Source organism: Corvus moneduloides, chromosome 3 (genome assembly GCF_009650955.1).
Source record: "Corvus moneduloides isolate bCorMon1 chromosome 3, bCorMon1.pri, whole genome shotgun sequence".
Taxonomy (NCBI): Eukaryota; Metazoa; Chordata; class Aves; order Passeriformes; family Corvidae; genus Corvus; species Corvus moneduloides.
This window is the reverse complement of record NC_045478.1, coordinates 88,910,120-88,926,992: the sequence shown is the minus strand read 5'-3', so window position 1 is coordinate 88,926,992 and position 16,873 is coordinate 88,910,120. Positions and strand designations below refer to the sequence as shown.

At 40.5% G+C, this 16,873-nt stretch overlaps 1 protein-coding gene across 6 annotated transcripts in view; it reads left to right on the top strand.

The window, feature by feature from the left end:
• The window catches only part of SDCCAG8 (SHH signaling and ciliogenesis regulator SDCCAG8), a 109,030-nt gene that overhangs the window by 86,656 nt on the left and 5,501 nt on the right, over positions 1–16,873 (top strand). For 5 of the 6 annotated variants that reach the window (XR_004238881.1, XM_032102662.1, XM_032102665.1 and 2 more), the window contains one exon: positions 15,496–15,622. Coding sequence is in view for 5 of the 6 variants with exons in the window: in XM_032102662.1 (XP_031958553.1) it covers positions 15,496–15,622 (127 nt within the window). In the remaining variant the exon portion in view is untranslated. Of the gene's footprint in view, positions 1–15,495; positions 15,624–16,873 lie in introns of all 6 variants that reach the window. The other variant, XM_032102667.1, reaches the window with a different exon arrangement.

Below are 16,873 nucleotides of genomic sequence, written 5' to 3'. Positions count from 1 at the left end.
GATTTGTTTTCTTCTTCTTCCTACTCAGTGCTTTTGTCTTGTGCTGACATATTGGATTCTGTGCTGTACAAAAGGAAGCCCTAGATGACAACTAGTGTAGCATAGTGTTTGGGACCTGTGTTTTTCCATGTAGGCTCAGATGAAGGACTTGTGCTTAAAAATATTCAATACTTGGCAATACCAATAACCAGATTTATTGAATTGGGGTAATCTCATAGTTCTAATACAACACTGAAAAAAAAAAATTAAAAATCCTTATCAGTTGGGGTACCTGAATTTCAGGCTGCTTTGGGTGGAAAAATAACCAAGAAGAGTAAGATTTCCTAAGAGGGTGTAGCATTCATAGTCCTTATCAACTCACCCTCCAAAATACAGCAAAACAACCTCAAACTACAGAGGTTCTGTGAAAAGAGACAATAATTCTGACATCAGATAGTTAAATAACAGATTCTGATGTGGAAAACTGTCCCAGATTCCAACATTCCTTTCAGCTGACATTAGAAAACAAGGTAGACTTAGCATGAGAAATAGTGTCTTTATATGAAGAGATTGCTCTTGTTAGGCCCATATGTGAACCATATATCCAGATTCTCTCTACATCCGCTCACTTGTCTCCCTGTCAGCATCTGAAGAGAGCTCCCCAAATGTTCAAATGTACCTTTCAGATCAGAGTTTAATTTTAGAAGACTATCTTGGCCTATTAATTTTGATTATAACAATGCTGTGGTGGCAGAGACATCAGATTGCAAGTAAAATTTCAGAAATAAAATGCTGCAAAGCTGTAGAAATAAAGTGCAACTTGCAGTAATAGATCACAGTAATTGTATGTGGTAAAATATATGTCATTATTGAATAAGTAATAGTTTATCAGGGCATGTATTGATGCCTTTTCCTGGTCTTAAAATGAAGAGTCATACACGGTTAGAAGGGGAAAAGGGATTTTACTTAGGTATTTATTTTAAGGATCCTTAGGTGCACACGTCCAGGTCATATGCATCGAAATGCACCCCGCAAAATGCCCACCCAAAAGATCGGGTATAACATTATAGGTTTTACTAATTAGCATATCTATCAAAGATTCCCCAATGAGAGGCTCAAGTGAGCCCCCCTCCCCAAGGAACCTTCCCCTGGATGGTTCTATCTTTGTTTACAGAATGTGTTCTGGAGAGGAGCTTGGGGTCTGGGGCACACTGATCCCTAGCTACGAAGCTTCTAAAATGTTTGGTCTCTTAGCTTGACAAACAAGTCCAAGAATGTAGGCAAAAAGCACTAGGAATACAGAAGCTGTAAAAAGGTATAACAGGGGTATAAAAGAAAAGGCAAAAAATCTTCATGGCATCATACTGTTCATGTGCACTTGGTGTGTTACAAACTGCAGTGTGGAGCCTGAATACTTCCAGGATCTGTGTGTGTCAGATGAGGAAGGCAAAGTTTAAGAGCCGAAAAAATGGTTCCAGAGCTGACACTTGTAGAAATATGGAACTTAAGTATACTGCAGAGCATCTTGGACATTTATGTAGTTTATTTGTTTTCTCATATTCAAGGAGTTAAATTAATGAAAACTGATTACATTAGAATAGTTTGCATACCATGAAACTTGTCAAAATGTTAATTGAAGTCTTTCAGATACCTGATTGCTTACTCATTTTCCCTTTAAGGTATATTTTTTTAATTTTATTCTTAAAATTAAGTACATAAAGTCACCATCCAGAACTAGAAATGTTATGAAAACAGGAGCCACAAAATTAAAAATGCCAGTATGAAGTGATGTAATTTTTCAGTGTAGTGGTTCTATGTTTTCTATTTTGATAATGGATATCTAAGGGTGTTCATGTGGTTATAAAGGAAGAAATCAATTCTCCTGCTAATATCCTCACTTCCCCATGTAGTCCTTTTCAAATTGAAAGGGTTTTGCATTCAATTCCCCGTTTCTCTTTGTTTCAAAAGAGGAAAAGCGTTCTGTTATTTCTACAAATCACTGTTGAAATTCTGTTGCTTCTACAACTTACAAATCAAGTCCCCAGTAAAACTGAGTAAATTATTTACAATTTTTATACCAAACATTTCAGGTGTATCTAGAACATGAATACAGGAAGCTCTAAACCTATTTTTATAATTGTTGTTACTCCATATAATAAGAACTGTAGTTTCTTTAAAAACTTAAAAAAACCTCACCCTACCCCCCACATTCCAGAAAGCCCCACCCAAACAAACCCAAAAAGATCTGATCAAGATATGATAGTGGAGTCTTCATCAAACCCAGTCTGTTCCTTAAATATTCCAAACTGCAATCCAGTGAACCTATTGGCACTTTCTACCGAAAATCATTGAGGGTGGCCATGTATAAGCAGCAATTCAGTTCCACTCTGCAGTCAAGGGAGAAGCTTTTGATGTACACTGCATCTTCATAATTTTCCATTGCTTGTCAAGAGAATAAACTATGTATTTCTTTTTTTTCTTAGCCTGCAAGCAGTAAGAAAGTGTACAGCATTTTCATTATTTCTACAGTAGTCAGTTTGCAGCAGGTCTTGGTGAAGACTTCACACATGGTTCCTTTATTCACCTGTTCTTGGACAAGAAGTCATAGCACATATAAGAAGCTAATTTTCTCTCTCATATCTAAATCTAGAACCATACTTTTTGCCTAAAGAGTAAATTGAAATTCTGAAGTGCCTAATCAAATGCATGTTTCACATGTGCAAAATAAAAGACTTCTGTTGGCCAGGCCTCCTATTTCTGAAATTCTGTTTCTGATGTTTGTGTGGACTCTTACTGAAAGGAGGGCACTACTGGATGTTGCTGGTGAGGGATTGGGATGGAGCGAGGGAGTGTGTGTGGCAGCTCTCCAAGCACACCTTTCTCAGGAACTTCAGTCACAGCTGATGGGCACGGCCCTACCAAATGTGGTCACAGACAATTGGTTTTGACCTGATCAGTTCAGGAGACATCCTACTGGGTTGATCATTGCTTTGCTATCCAAAGCAACACAATGGATAAAATAGGCATTTTTCAACCCTAAGTGTGACTGAGTTAATAAGAATCTTTCAGGAAAATGCGAACAGACACACACACACGCCCCCCTCATCTAGGAAAATAAAGGAAGTGAATATGTGTAGTCTGGTAATTGGAAATAATTTTCTCTCTCATGTCCCAGCGTCCTTTAGGACTGGGGCAAATGGCCCAAGCCTGGGCATTAATACTTGAAATGAAAATTAGTCAATGATCAGAAAAACATGTGAAACATAGAAGGTCTGAAAGGGATTAAATCAAGAGGCTTGGGAGGGGGTTTGTTGATTTTATTATATATATTTTGGCATGATTTCATAGTTTGTAAGTTTTGAATATTATGCATAGAACTAATTGAAATCTTAATCTGTAGTTATAAATATTTCTTGTTACTGTAAATACCCTGTATATAGTTCTTTATTATAGATGGTAAATGAAGCCCTATCAAATTTAAACTGAGCTAAATTGCTACATCATTGAATACATTGCCACATTTTACATTTTGAAATACAAGTATGTTTTGAACTTCTGTCATCTTTTTCTTAAGAAAAAGAGGGAAAAAATGTAATTATTGGAGGAGAAAATGTCTTTTTAATTTTGGTTTTGTATAAAACTGTTCAAAGCGATGTTGATGAAATTTTAAATAGCCTTGAGACAGAGAGTACTGGGGGAAAGGAAAGCACTAGCCATAAACAAACAGCTTGGAAACCTAGTATTGTCCTCAAAAATGCTGGTTTCAACCAAACCTTCAACATTGGTCGGCTCTTTCTGTGAGGGTAGGACACAGCCTCCCCATCCTTTGTGTAGGAACTCTAACTCCTAAATAGCTGAGGGGAAAAACAATTTGTTCACTGTGTAGCTGAACACAAGCATTCCCATATTGTAGGGAAAACTGTTTTTGTGAAGGCAAAGGAACATTCTGTGCACATTGCAATGGAGACTTGGTGCAGGGAGACTGTTTGGAGCAAATACACGTCTAGTTTCTATTCTTCTAGAAAATTGCTAGAACAGACACATGTGCTTCATGTTCCTATGCTCCGCACTGCTTCACAGACAATGGCATGAACAGTACATGTGAGCAGCATTTGAGGTGGAAATGTTATCTTTTATCTCTTTGATGTCTTATAGTAGTGATGCAGGAAAAGTTCGAGGAAATAGTGTTTCTGAACAAAAGGTGCTGCAAATTATCAGCAGACAGAATTGCAAAATTGTGTAGTGTGTCCTTATGTATTTCTATCTCTGCCTGTCCTTCGTTAACTAAGATGGTTATTCATCACAGAGTGGTCAATGGGAGTTTTATGGGAACATTTATTTGTAATTTCTAGGTTCTTTTTTTTTTCTTTTTTTTTTTTTTTAATTTCAGGTTCCAAAGTGTATATTTTCTTTTCTGTTATAGTCCATTATGTCATCAATGGACAAATGATAACTCATCACAAACAAAATTATTTTTACAGCCTGTCTTCCTGGCGTCTGGATTATAAAGAGACAACCTGGATGCCTGCATGCCAGTGCAACCAGGATTTTTACAGTGTCAATAATCTTTGCTCATCACACCAAAAAAATCAGTGTGTCAGTGTATTCCTGCAGAGTCATTAGCATACAGACTCACTCTGCTTGCTTAACAAAGCATGGTTTGGTGTATTATAGTTTCCTAGTCTGCTTGTCTGATTCACCTCTGACAAAAGCAGAGAGCGGATTCAGTCCCTTCTTCAGTGGCACACTAATGTAGAAAATAAATCTTCGGGCATAAGGTCTGAATGGCAGTCATTTAAATAATTCAAATGCAGCAATCATTTTGCCCATGTGCGTTTCATTTCTTTGTTTTGTTTCTCTGTATTTCCCAAATCACTGAGAGACAAATGATCTTCTCCGACAATCTATATTTTTAAAATATCTAGAGCTAAATAATCCCCGTCCTCTTTAAATGCAGTTTAATTGGTTACATGTAAAATAATTATTTGCTCTCTCTTTTGTGGTGTGGAGGGGGGAGTTGGAGGGGAGAAGTAACATACAAGCAGATGTGCTGCTAGATCTACAGGCTTCTGCCAACCATATGGCATCTTAAAGAAAGATGGTTGGAGCGTCTGGATTAGCAAAGAGTCGGGATGGAAAGCCATGTGTCGTGTTGGTACAGGCAGTTGTTTTAGCTCTCTGTAAAAGGCTTCAGGAGATTGTGTAATGGAACAAATGGTACTGCAAGCCTAGTAACAGCCTTACCGCTGCTGGAGAGGCAATTGGCCCCCAGGCGAGTACTGCTTCATCCTTGCTTGTTGGTTTTTTGTGAAGGATTTTTAGATCGTTATTTTGTGTTCTTCTTTTAACGTACAGGAAACTTGGGACATGTAATTCTGAACTTTATACTTGAAAGAGAGCTATTGTGTGGTTAGCATTTTTTCACACTCTCATTTTTTATAATGAAAACACACAGTTTTCTTCTCTTTGAAATGAAAAGCTCGTGCCCCTCTGCAAATTTCCCGCATCCTTCGTGAGCACTTTGAGACATCAGCTCACTGAATTTCTAGCTGATGCCCAGATTTTGGGGGAAAACTGCTCTCTCTAGGATTTGCTTAGTTAAAAAGAGTGGGGCTATTGTGCTTATGGCTATAATGTACCAGCTTGGCATTTGTATTCTGTTTGACAGGTTGCTCTTTATGCAAACAAGGGGCCTGCCTCTATTAAAGGCAAAACTCCTTTAGTTTTTAGCAACACAGGATTGGGCATTTCATGGGGTTTTGTGTGCTTTTCAGGAGTCTGTACTTCACATTACAGCTCATAGGAGTTATTCTGGATCAGGATGAAAGCTATTGTATCCAGATCTGTAACAGAAATAGGTTTTAGTCATTTTTCTACTGTCACACAATAAAACTCTAAATTCCTCTGTATATTTCAATGAAATCAGGCCTCTAAGTAGACCTGTAAATGCAGTTTTCCCTCCTTGATAACATTTATTTCAAAGGAAATTAAACCCTGATGTTGCAGTATGGAAGTTCAATAATTAGGATTATTTTATTTGAAGAGATTTTAAGTACATTATGATCCCAATATCATGATTTTTGTGTAAGGAGATAACATGAGGGACACCCAGACATTCATTTGTAGGTAAATACTTGCTGAGCAGGTAATGTTATGGTTTCAGAGACATTAGAAACAAACCATTAACTACAGAAGCATCTTCCCTACTGAGAATCTTTGCTGGAAAATACACTATCTTAAACTGAGACAAATGCTGCTCTAATATAGCCTAGATTCACAGTAAAAGTAAACTTACAGTTACTGCTCTTTTTTCTCTTTAATTTTTTTTCCTACTCTCCAGAAGGCTTCTTATCTGGAGCTTAGGAAACAGCAGTACTCAGCTTAATCTGCAGTTTAGTTACAGCAGTGCATGCTTTTTCCTGAGCTGCCTGTGTGCCCCCCTGCTCAAGCCTGCATATGTTGCTCAACACTGATCAAAAGTAGCCTCCCTCGGGAGGGAGGCTTGGGTTCGTTTTGTCGGCCTGTTCATTACCTCGCCTCAGCCAAGGCTGAGCCAGGTGTGAGGTGGACAGTTGTCTACCAGGAGTGGTGCCAAGACCACCAGCATCTCCCTGGAAGGCTCTTGTGGTGGCTGCTGAGGAGGAGCAGAGTCGGACCAGTGAGCCCCAGCGGGGACCTTGAGCTCTCTTGGGGCACCTGCTGAGCTTTCGCTGACTTTCGGAAACCCCGGCTGCTTTCTGCCCCGTGTTCCTGTGTGAGTTCACCAACAGAGAAATGTGCATTTTCTCTGCGTTTCCCTTATAAGAAATTTTGAGTAATGATGTACTTGTGCTGCAGCAACAGTATCAGAGGTTACCAAGTCTACAGAGACAGCAATTGACTGATAGCAGGTAGATCTCGTGTTCTCATTTTGCATACATGTTTGTCTTCTCTATCCCTAGTTAAAAGAGCAAACTCCGTGGTTATATTTTTGAACAAAGAGACACAGCTTTGTGTTCTTAATTTACTACTCATGATTTAAGGCAGTTAATTTTCATTTATGTGAGAATGTTCCATTTCCAAAGTCACATCAAGACTTTTAAGCTTGCTTGTTTAAATGTTTGTTTCAAAAAAGCTACCACTGCTTACCACTGAAAGATGAGAACATGGGGAAGTAGTATGCGAAAAGCGTAATTTACCTAACAAAACTAAGCAGGACCTTTTGGTATAATCCAAGGGGGAAAGTATTCTTCTCTTACAGTTACACTGAACATGTGTCAAGAAAGCTATTAACATTTATTTCAACTTGTAGCAAAGAAAAAGCTGATAGTTTTGCTAGAATTTTTTACTATAATTAAAATGTGGTGGCAACAGGAGAGTCTGTGTATGCACAGGCACAGCTGTGGACGGAAGGAATCTTTCTGCTGGAAGGTGCTGGTGGTCTTAACCAAGCTGGGATGTCTGTGCAGGGTCCAGTGACCACTGACTGATGAGCTGAACTGTGACATGGGAGAGCTGGGCTAGAGACACCTTTGTGCTCATTTTGTGTGGTAATGCTGACAGCCCTGTGCTGCTATTGCAGGGACTCTAGAGCTGTTATTGTCATCCACAAGCTTAGCCGTTGTCACCAGAAAGGCATAATTGCCCCTTTGCACTGGCTGTGGTCTGGGTGTGTCAATACTCATCTCCAAACTGCCTCATTGCAGTCATATTCCTTATTGTGGAGGGTTAATGTTTTTCCTGAAGATAACTGTAATGATATTTGCCTCTAAAACAGCAATAAAATTCCTCTATTTCATAGCAATTATTAAGTTCACCTTGCAGTAAATTTAAAGCACAGTTGGACTAATGCACATACACATTATGAAACAGCCTTTCTGTTACAGAGAGTGTAATACTGTCCATAATGTACTAATACATTTTTAAGATGTATTTCCTGTGAAATGCTTCCCTTCAGTGTTGCTAAGCAATTGCAGATTTCAATAGCTTCACGTGCAGTTTCACTGTTTGTAGTATAGTCCAAAACAAAACACCAAGTAAACTCTCTATTCATAAGAGCTGAGCTCTGTGAAGGTGAGCTGACAATACTGGTCAGATCCTCCAGCTTTTCTCAGTTTTCTAAAAAATTTTGGTTTCTCAGAATTAAAGTGCTTTTCCCTCAGCCCTTCTCAATGCAAAATTATCTTACCATTTTCCCTATCTTTATTCTTCCGTGTTACATCCCGCATGGTGTTTCCTCGATGCTGTGACTCCCTTCAGTCTCAGCAGAACTGGTTTATGGGTGTACTGGGGAATGTGGGGAGATTGGGGCTGGTCCCAAATGGATACAGCCCTGGTCCAAAGTGCTGCGTTGCGTGCCAGCAGCAGCTTCCTGTGAGGTGGGAGCATGCTTGCTTGGCCAGTCAGCGCAAACAGAGGCCAAAGCCTCCTCAGGTCCCTTGGGTGTATCCACACGTATCTTGAGCACAGATCTTTCTTACCTCTCACGCACATTCTAGGCTCCTCTGCCCGCCCTGACCTCCTTCTCAGCCATTCCTCTAGATCCGTACTCTGTATCTGCCCCTATTCTCCTTTTTGTTTCCTCGGAAGAGGAAGTTTGGAAATTAGAGCTGTAATAGAAGGGGAGTAGGCCAAGCTTGGGCTAAGTTCACAAATGGAAGCAATCTGCTCTGTGTGGATGTAGAGAGCAACAGGCTCTTGTATGCAAGACATCTATCTGAATATGCTGTGCAAAAGAAATTGTCTGTCACCTATATAAAGTCATATTCCTCCTTATCTGTGTCTTAAGCATAAAACTAACTCTGTACAAATCCTACAGCTGTTAGTTTGACTGTAATTTATGCAAACCACAATAACCCTCTGTGAACCCTGAAAAATAAGCAAATGTGTGTCACCTGCCAGACCTTAAAGGCAAAATCATTTGTTTGAAATGAACTGGAAGGAGGGGCACCTCTAGAGTAGAAAGTAATGGTAATAGGGATTAAGCAACAAAACTGACAAGTGACACCTCCACAGATATTTAACACTTTGTGTTTGATATTTTTAGAGTTTATTTTCATAGTGGTCAAACTATGCAGTATAGCAGCCTTGGGTTTGTGCTGAAGAACAGTTTTGAAGGACTGTGATACATAGTCCTTAAACTTGGAAAGACTCCCTTGCAGGTAACCAAATGAGAAGGACTGTACCCAGCACTATTGGCAAGGTCACTAGTGAGAAACATTTTACCCTTCAAACACAGGTACTGATAGCTAGAGAGATAAACAGAAGCTTTATGCTCTGTACCTCAGCACCTGCAGCCCTTGCGGGTTGCAGCAGGATCTGGGCTTGGTGAGGACAGCAGGACCGAGCCCAAAGCTGTTCTGTTCGCCTGCAATTGTGACTGTCAGAACAACTGAAGCAGTTGTAGCTCAGCTGCACTACCCTTTCTAGCAGTAGGTTTTTTTTTTTAATTAAGACAATATCTGACAAAGTAAATTAACAGAAGTTGATGCTTTTAGCAGTTTTTTTGCTTCAACTGCCTGATGTCAGCTTGGGCCACATGTACATTCTGCACATGCCATGGGATAGAAAAAGTGAAGACTTCTTTTTCAATTCTCTGCTGCCTGCCCAGACACCACATGTACTGTCTGTTACATGTCGCTTCTGATGAGGTTCATGCTGGGAATTTCTTTTTAAAGGCAAAGTGTTTGTGAAGGAAAGAGTTCAGATTGGGCAGATTGCATTAAAAATTCTCAGTGTCTCCAACTTGAATACAGTGATTGCTTTATGTGGACACCAACTAGCAGTTTGTACAGGTTCAGGTTTGTCTGGTAATAAAAGAAATAAGAGGAATTGGACTAAGCGGTAGGGGAAATCGAGCAAACGTTTATAGAAAGTAAACCAGCCACAAAAGTTGTTGTAACTAGTGACACAAGCACAGGAAAAAATGTATTTCAGTAATACAAATATGTATCGTATAAAACATGAGAAGGCCACTTTTAAAACCTTAGTGGGATATGTGTCTCTTAGCATTATGATTGAGAAATTGTGCAAAATCTGTTCTGTCTGGCACATAACAAAATCAGAGAGGTGAACATCTTTTAAAAAACAACAACAAAAAAAAAAGTAGAGTCTGATTATACAATTCAATAGATTTCTGTAACATTGCTCCGAGCCCTGCCTCCCTTTTTTTTCCCTAAGGTATTTTACAGCATTCTAAATTACTAGCATGAGTGATTTGGAGAATTGTTTTATGTAGTTCTTGTCAACTAAAGGCATAAAATAGTAACCAGAACTATTTCTTCTCTAGAGCTAACCTGATCCAGAGTTCATATTCCTATCAAAGGTCTTACTATTTTGTATTCCTTTAAAGGAGGAAAAGCCTCATCTTCAGCCAAGGGATTCAGACACAAATAGACATTAGTGAAGCTTTCACCCATATCTTTTCCAGCCTGCTGTCCACTCTCTTTCATTGTTTCCTTCCTGTCAAAACCCAGTAGGGCTAAAAGTGGCCATCACAGCAGCTAAGCCCAGCTGCTACACCCCCCTACTGAAGAGCAGGCTGATAATGTTCTCTTCAGCATGTTAAACATGAGCTATTAGAAGCCCAGGAATAGATCCAGGCTCAGGTTTCCTATGTGATCTATTTGTTTAACCTGTTGGGCCAGCTGTGGAAGTGAAGATATATTCTAATAGTCAGTGGTGACATCTGAAACAAAGAGGAAGCTCCTATGTAAACTTTTAATTAAACCCTATTTGCAATTGTTGTTGTGGCATGCAAACATTGTTATCTTATTGGAGATGATATACTATAGATACTTTAAAAGTATGTGGAAAAATTGAGAGTGCCTTTAAAGGGAATTTAGAAGTTACACAATAGATATTGGAAAAAACAATGATTGAGTGATACAAAGCCACCTGGGTCAAGGGGTTCATGGTGAAATGTGGACATTTGCTTCTTAGGTGTCCTATTCCAAACTGTGCAAGGGATATTAACTTGTAGTTACCATCTGTTAACATCAGTTGGATGAGTTTGTTCTGCCTGTAGCGTGGGCAAGTGCTTACCTTACTAAGCTAGAAGTGGTGTAGATATTCTCTGCCTGAGCAAATGATAAGTCTTGGCCTTTTTGTGGCAACAGAAGTCTGATAGGGACTCCAGAGGGTGGGAAATTCCACAGAAACTTTTTTTAATATGCCCTGAACTGTTCCCCTGTGTCCTGTTAGAAGTCAGGACTTCCAATCCTGACAGAAATGAGGTTTATTCACTACCTTTAGTTCCTACTCACTGTTACAGGGGGGCTTTTTGGTCTGTGTGTTTTTCCTCTTAGGCTTTTTTTTTTTCATTCACATGAAAAAGGTGGATCATAGTGTTTTGCTTTTGAAGCTAGATGCAAGAATGGAGTTCAGTTAAAGGATAGGTTCTATGTATAGATATTCCTGTTTAAATTTTGGGAGCATGTGGGGGCTTCTCTGAGATGCTCATCACTTAAGATTGTTTCAAGGCCCTGATCTATGGGTCAAGGACTCAAATAAACAGTAATTTAGGACACTAGTGAAACTTTGGGGTTTAATTTACTATTTGTCTGCCTTTCTAAATTCATAGACTATAATTTTTTTACCTCAAAATTCACTATGTGAATTTATCGATGCTGTAAACCACAATGAAGATGCAAGTTGCTCATATGAATACTAATCTTACTATTGGTTTTAATGTCTTAGTTGTTCACAGAGCTGATTCAAGATACAAAGAGGTAGTGAACATAAGTTTTTCTGCCTTAATGAAAATGACAACATCACTTCTGCTATGAAAAGGGAAGACAGAAATGTAGCAGAGTTGAGGTGGAAAGAAAGCAGAGGAGACCTTTCCTACCATGCCTACAAGAGGAGTGGGGAGTGACAGCAGCTGGGGCAGTTGTGGTTGCAGAAACAAGTTCACCATGAGCACCAGCCATACACCTTAACTCTGATGGCAGCAAGTCTGGCACCAAGATCATCATACAGACAAAGCAAGCCTGATCATTGATTTGTATTCAGCAGGAGATGACCTTAGACAGTGCTTGATCTACCTGTGTCAGGAACTAAGTGTGATCACCATAGTTGTATGGTGTTGTATCTCTACAGCATGACAGGGGTCTCCATCGTGGTCTTTGGTTTTCCCACTCAGAACCAGAAACCACCTCTGATCATTGTATCCCCCTCAGGCAAACAAGCAATGCAGGAGCAGCATTAGAAACTCATAGCTCGACACTCTTGCCCTAACAGGGCAAGTGCATTTTAAAGGCAGTTTGCTGCACAGTGACGTATGCCCGTGGTGTTGGGTTTTGGTCATTTTGGGGGGCACCAGGAGCCAGGTCCAGCAACCCTCGCCCACAGAGATGTGGCCTCCCTGAGTGGCTGGTGGCCCTCCTGGGTGGCTGGTGCCCCAGCCCTTGCTGTGGGGTGCCCGACGGCCGCGGCACCCACTGCTGGGGCGATGGGCTGGCCTGTGTTACCCTGGCAACTGGCAGATGGGGGGCTTCGGCAAGGTCAGCGGGGAGGCAGCCGCGGCAGCGCGCTGGCCGAGCTGCTCAACAACAGCCCTTTCAGCGCTGACAGCTCTGCTCTGGCTGGCCAGAAGTAGTTATCAGATTACTTGTATTAAAACCTAATTAAGATGTGTGCCAGTAAATGCAGCATGATTATTGGATTTGGTGATTTAGCTGCTGCAGGTTGCTGCAATCCAATCACGCCATTTCAGCAAATCCAGCTCCGTGGAGTAAAGTGAAAACGTTTTACATCAGTAACCTGACTATGCTGAAAGAGTAAATAACCTTTTAATGCCTCTGCTATGTCAAGGACTGACTGATCCCCACTGCAGGGTGAATGGGTACTGCCCACAGATCCTTGCATATTAATTTCCTTCAAATCAACATTAAAACCCAGAGGAGGATTGACAGGTTGTATCAGCTTTTTCCTTCATTGCAGATTGCCTGTGGATTAATGGGCATGAGTCCCCCAGGGAAGGGAGCTCGCAGCCAGAGTCTTGTGGGTGCCCCTGGTTTAGCAATGTGTTGTTATAGAAAAGAAAGAAGCTTTTGTTTTTATCTGTAGGCCACACATAAGGGGAAGTGTAACATAGTGGGTGCTAGTACAGCTTTGTGGTGTTGGATGCAATGGAAGTTTATTCTGCAGGTAGAATTCACCTTGGTGCCCAAGCTCTGCTTTGTGTTTGATGCTTCACCTCATTTCTGCAGGGTCTTGCAGTGATTGTCTAGCCATACCTGTCAAAATGTAACAAAACCCTATCTATCCCTTTTCACTTCATTTCTGAACAGCCTGGGCTATAGCCTAGTCTCAGATCCAAATTTCACTGCTGTGTCTTCTGCATGTTGTAACTGCACAAAAAAGCAAGGTAGGTTGGAGCCATTTTAACATAAAGCTGCTTATGAGCTCCAGGTACTGAGAATCAGAGCAAAACATTTACCTCAAAGCTTTCACTGCAGCTTGTGATGCCTCAGTTGTGTTCTCCTTCTGTGGAACCACTCATCTCATGAAACTCTTTCTTTCCTGCCTTCCTGTAGAAATAGGGATTTAGGTTTAAAGTAGTTAACGGGAAATTATTTGAAGGGTATTGTTATTAGTACTGAATGAGAGAGCTTTCTCCTTAGTGCCAGGTTGTCCTGTGGGTAGTCCAAGCGTAACATGGTTCAAGAGCTACGTGTTTTCATGTTGTGCCTTGAAGTAACATGACAGAGTATGGAGTCAGTCCCTGTCCTTCAACACTACTAGGCCAAGGGGGAGCAGCCACATGCCATCCCAACTGGACAGATCTTGCCACTTTGGTGGAAAAATGATCTCATTTAGACAGGAGGGTGAGGACACAGTGGTCAGTCAGATGCTCAGGACACCGTACATTTGCCTGATAGGTGGTGTTGCCAAAGTGAACGTGGCGACCGTGCAACCTCCCCTCACTCGTATTAGCAAAATGTGCAGAAGGTTCTGTCACCCAGTTGTAAAAATGATGGCAGGCATCGATGTGCAGTTGTAACATATGGGAAGTACAGTGAATGTGGGTGGAGCTGTTCATTTCTCATCTTGAATCATTTACGAGATCAGCAGGCAGGCCAGATACAATGCATATGGGAATGTGTGGCTGTGCTGCACATGTCACACGTAATAGCAGATACTGTGAGAGGGCCCAGAGCCTGTCCTCAGGAGCTAAATGCACCAGAGCAGGCTGGGAGTCCCAGTGTGTGGACCAAGGGCCAGCTTGGCAGCAGTTTTGGGAGAGCAGACTGGCAGACTGAATTTGGGAATTCACAGATCCAGATCTGCACTGACTAGAACTGCACCCTTTTCATCCATCATGGCCCAGAATTGTACACTGGAATGTTATTAAACCTGTAGTCAAGCACTGAAGATACAGATGATAAAGGTAAAGTTGTGGCCTGCTGGTCAAACTCAGCTCAGTGCCTATGTCATATTTTTCCCTCTGCTCAAGGCGACAGTCTAAATGTAACACTGGGTGGTGAAGTTACAAACAGAAAAGTGTAATTAAGTATTTTCATAATTAATCAATTAATTAATTAATAATTAAGTACATTTCCATAATTAAAGACTTTTCAATTTACAGCAGTTCATTTGAAAGTACATAGAGCTTTAAAATAGAGCACACCAGGGCTTGTGTCCAGTAATATTTTTGAAATTTGCATGGGCTACCTGTGATAATCTACTAAAAAATGTTATTCTGATGTAAAATTCATGAGTTGGAAATTACTTCTGATTGGATGCCAGGAGTAATAAACAGTCACTGGAGAAATAACAAGTGATACCTGCTTCCATGATTAAAGAACTAAAAGTGCAGTTGACCTGTCTTACAGTGGTGTTGTCCCAACTCAGGCACTTGTTCTTCCAGTGTAAGCAGAAGGCCTCTGCATGTTTCTTCTGATACCTGCCAGCTTTTTCCTCTGTTTTGCAGCCCCTGATGAGGAGGACCTTTGGAATGATGGGCTCTTTACATCTTTCCCCAGGAATCCCTGTTACACTGTTATAGGATCTATGCTGACATGCTTAATTAACACTAAGCTTACTTGAAATAAGTGCTATGTTCTGTAATGAGTTTTGGACATTGACCAGCTTGCAAAGAGCAGTGGACAGAAAACAGAAGTTTTTGTCATTTCAAGTCCTGTTTGTCAGGGAATTTGGGTATTTGGATTTATAATCTGGGCTACTGTGTGTGTTTCAAGAAGACAGTTACTGAAGCAGCTACAGAGTGTGCAGCTTGCTTAGCTACAGGTGTTGGCATGCAGTCCTGCAGTCTTTACTGATGTCACAGCAAAGCAGATTTGCTGTTGTGTCCTCATAAGGCTTCTAAATTAAAAGCGCAGACCTTTAAAAGTGCTAATTTAAAGTGTGAAAATACATTTAATGCCCATCTTAGGAGTAATACTTTAGTATCAGCCCAACCACCAGCCTGAACTCTGGCCTCTGGGAGCTGCCACCACCAGTAAAACATCAAAGCTTCTTCCATGAACTCCAACTTCAGATGCTCTGCAACCCTTTTACCTATTTTTTTTCCAGGTTACAGCAGCTTGATAAGCACTGCCAGGCCACTGCCCAGCAGTTAGTGGAGTTGCTCAACAAACAGAATCAGCTCTTCAAAGAGAAGCACCTGCTTACAGAAGAGGTGCAGTTTCTGCGAACACAGGTACTGCGCCAAAAGAAAAGAAAGTCTGAGGGGAATATTCTGCAGCTTTAGCAGAGAAATCTGCCAGCAGTCTCATTTCAACTGCTGGATTTTGTTGCTGTTGTTCTTTTAAATACAGCATTACCTTATAAAAAATAAAATAACAATACATGCAGTTGGAAAGAGACTGGTAACTGAACCTGACTTTCACTTAAACCTAAACTACATGAAAAAAGTGTTTTGAAGTGACAATAAATATGCAGAAGTTCTTCTCAGTGACAGTTCCTAGCTTTCTTATCTGAAGATTTTTGTGTTGCTTTTTCAGAGAAAAGGGAAATCTGTTCTTTAACAGCATTAATGTTTAAATAGTAACTTGATGTTGATAATTGCTTTGAGGTTTTTCTGCCATTTGTCAGACTTAAGTCCCTCTATCACTTTGTGGTTTTTTTTCTCTTTATTTCTAAAAGTCATTTATGTATTTTTGCTGCTCGATGACCACTCATGGTGAGACTCTTGGGGCTGTCCTTTGCAGAGCCACTAGTTGAACTTTGATGATCCCAGTGGCTCTCTTTCAACTCGAGATATTCTGTGATTCACACACCCAAATGTGAGATGGTAAATGTACAATCCATCGTGCCTGAGCACTAATCACTGCACTGCTTCTCCAGCAGGTCTGATTGTTGCTTTCAGTGGTCCCTAGGAAGCTATGGCTTCTTATGGGCTGTTCTGGCTTTTTTTGTTGTGGCCACTGTTCTCTGGCCAGTAAGTGCTTTGGAAATAAGGGAGAAGACTGTAGGGCTGTTTTTTTTCTTTGTCCTTCTTCCACTTTTTTTCAGAAAAAGTAGGAGAACTAACAAGCACAGAATGAGGTTTTCAGTAAAACTATCAGATAATCAAACTCATAGTTCAGTTAGTGTATTCACTCAGTCACAAAGCTAATCACAATGCTTTCTAACTTGTGAGTTTGCCCAGGATAGCTGAAGTTCACTTAACATGGTAACAAAGGACATTCAGTGTAGGAAATTTAGTCTAGTAGCACACCTAGCAGTAAACAGAATATTAATTGTCTTAGAACTTTAAAATAGTGAAATCACTATTTTTGTAGGCTTTTTATCTGTAGAATTCACTAAATGTTTAACCTAAGGGAATAAAATCTGTACTTTGTTAAGCCCCTAATCACGTCCATGTGTTCGGTTTTATGGCACTTCCTGTTCTAGTAGACAAACTCGGTGGCTTATGACAGTGTAAGGTTATCAGCATGTAGTAACTACT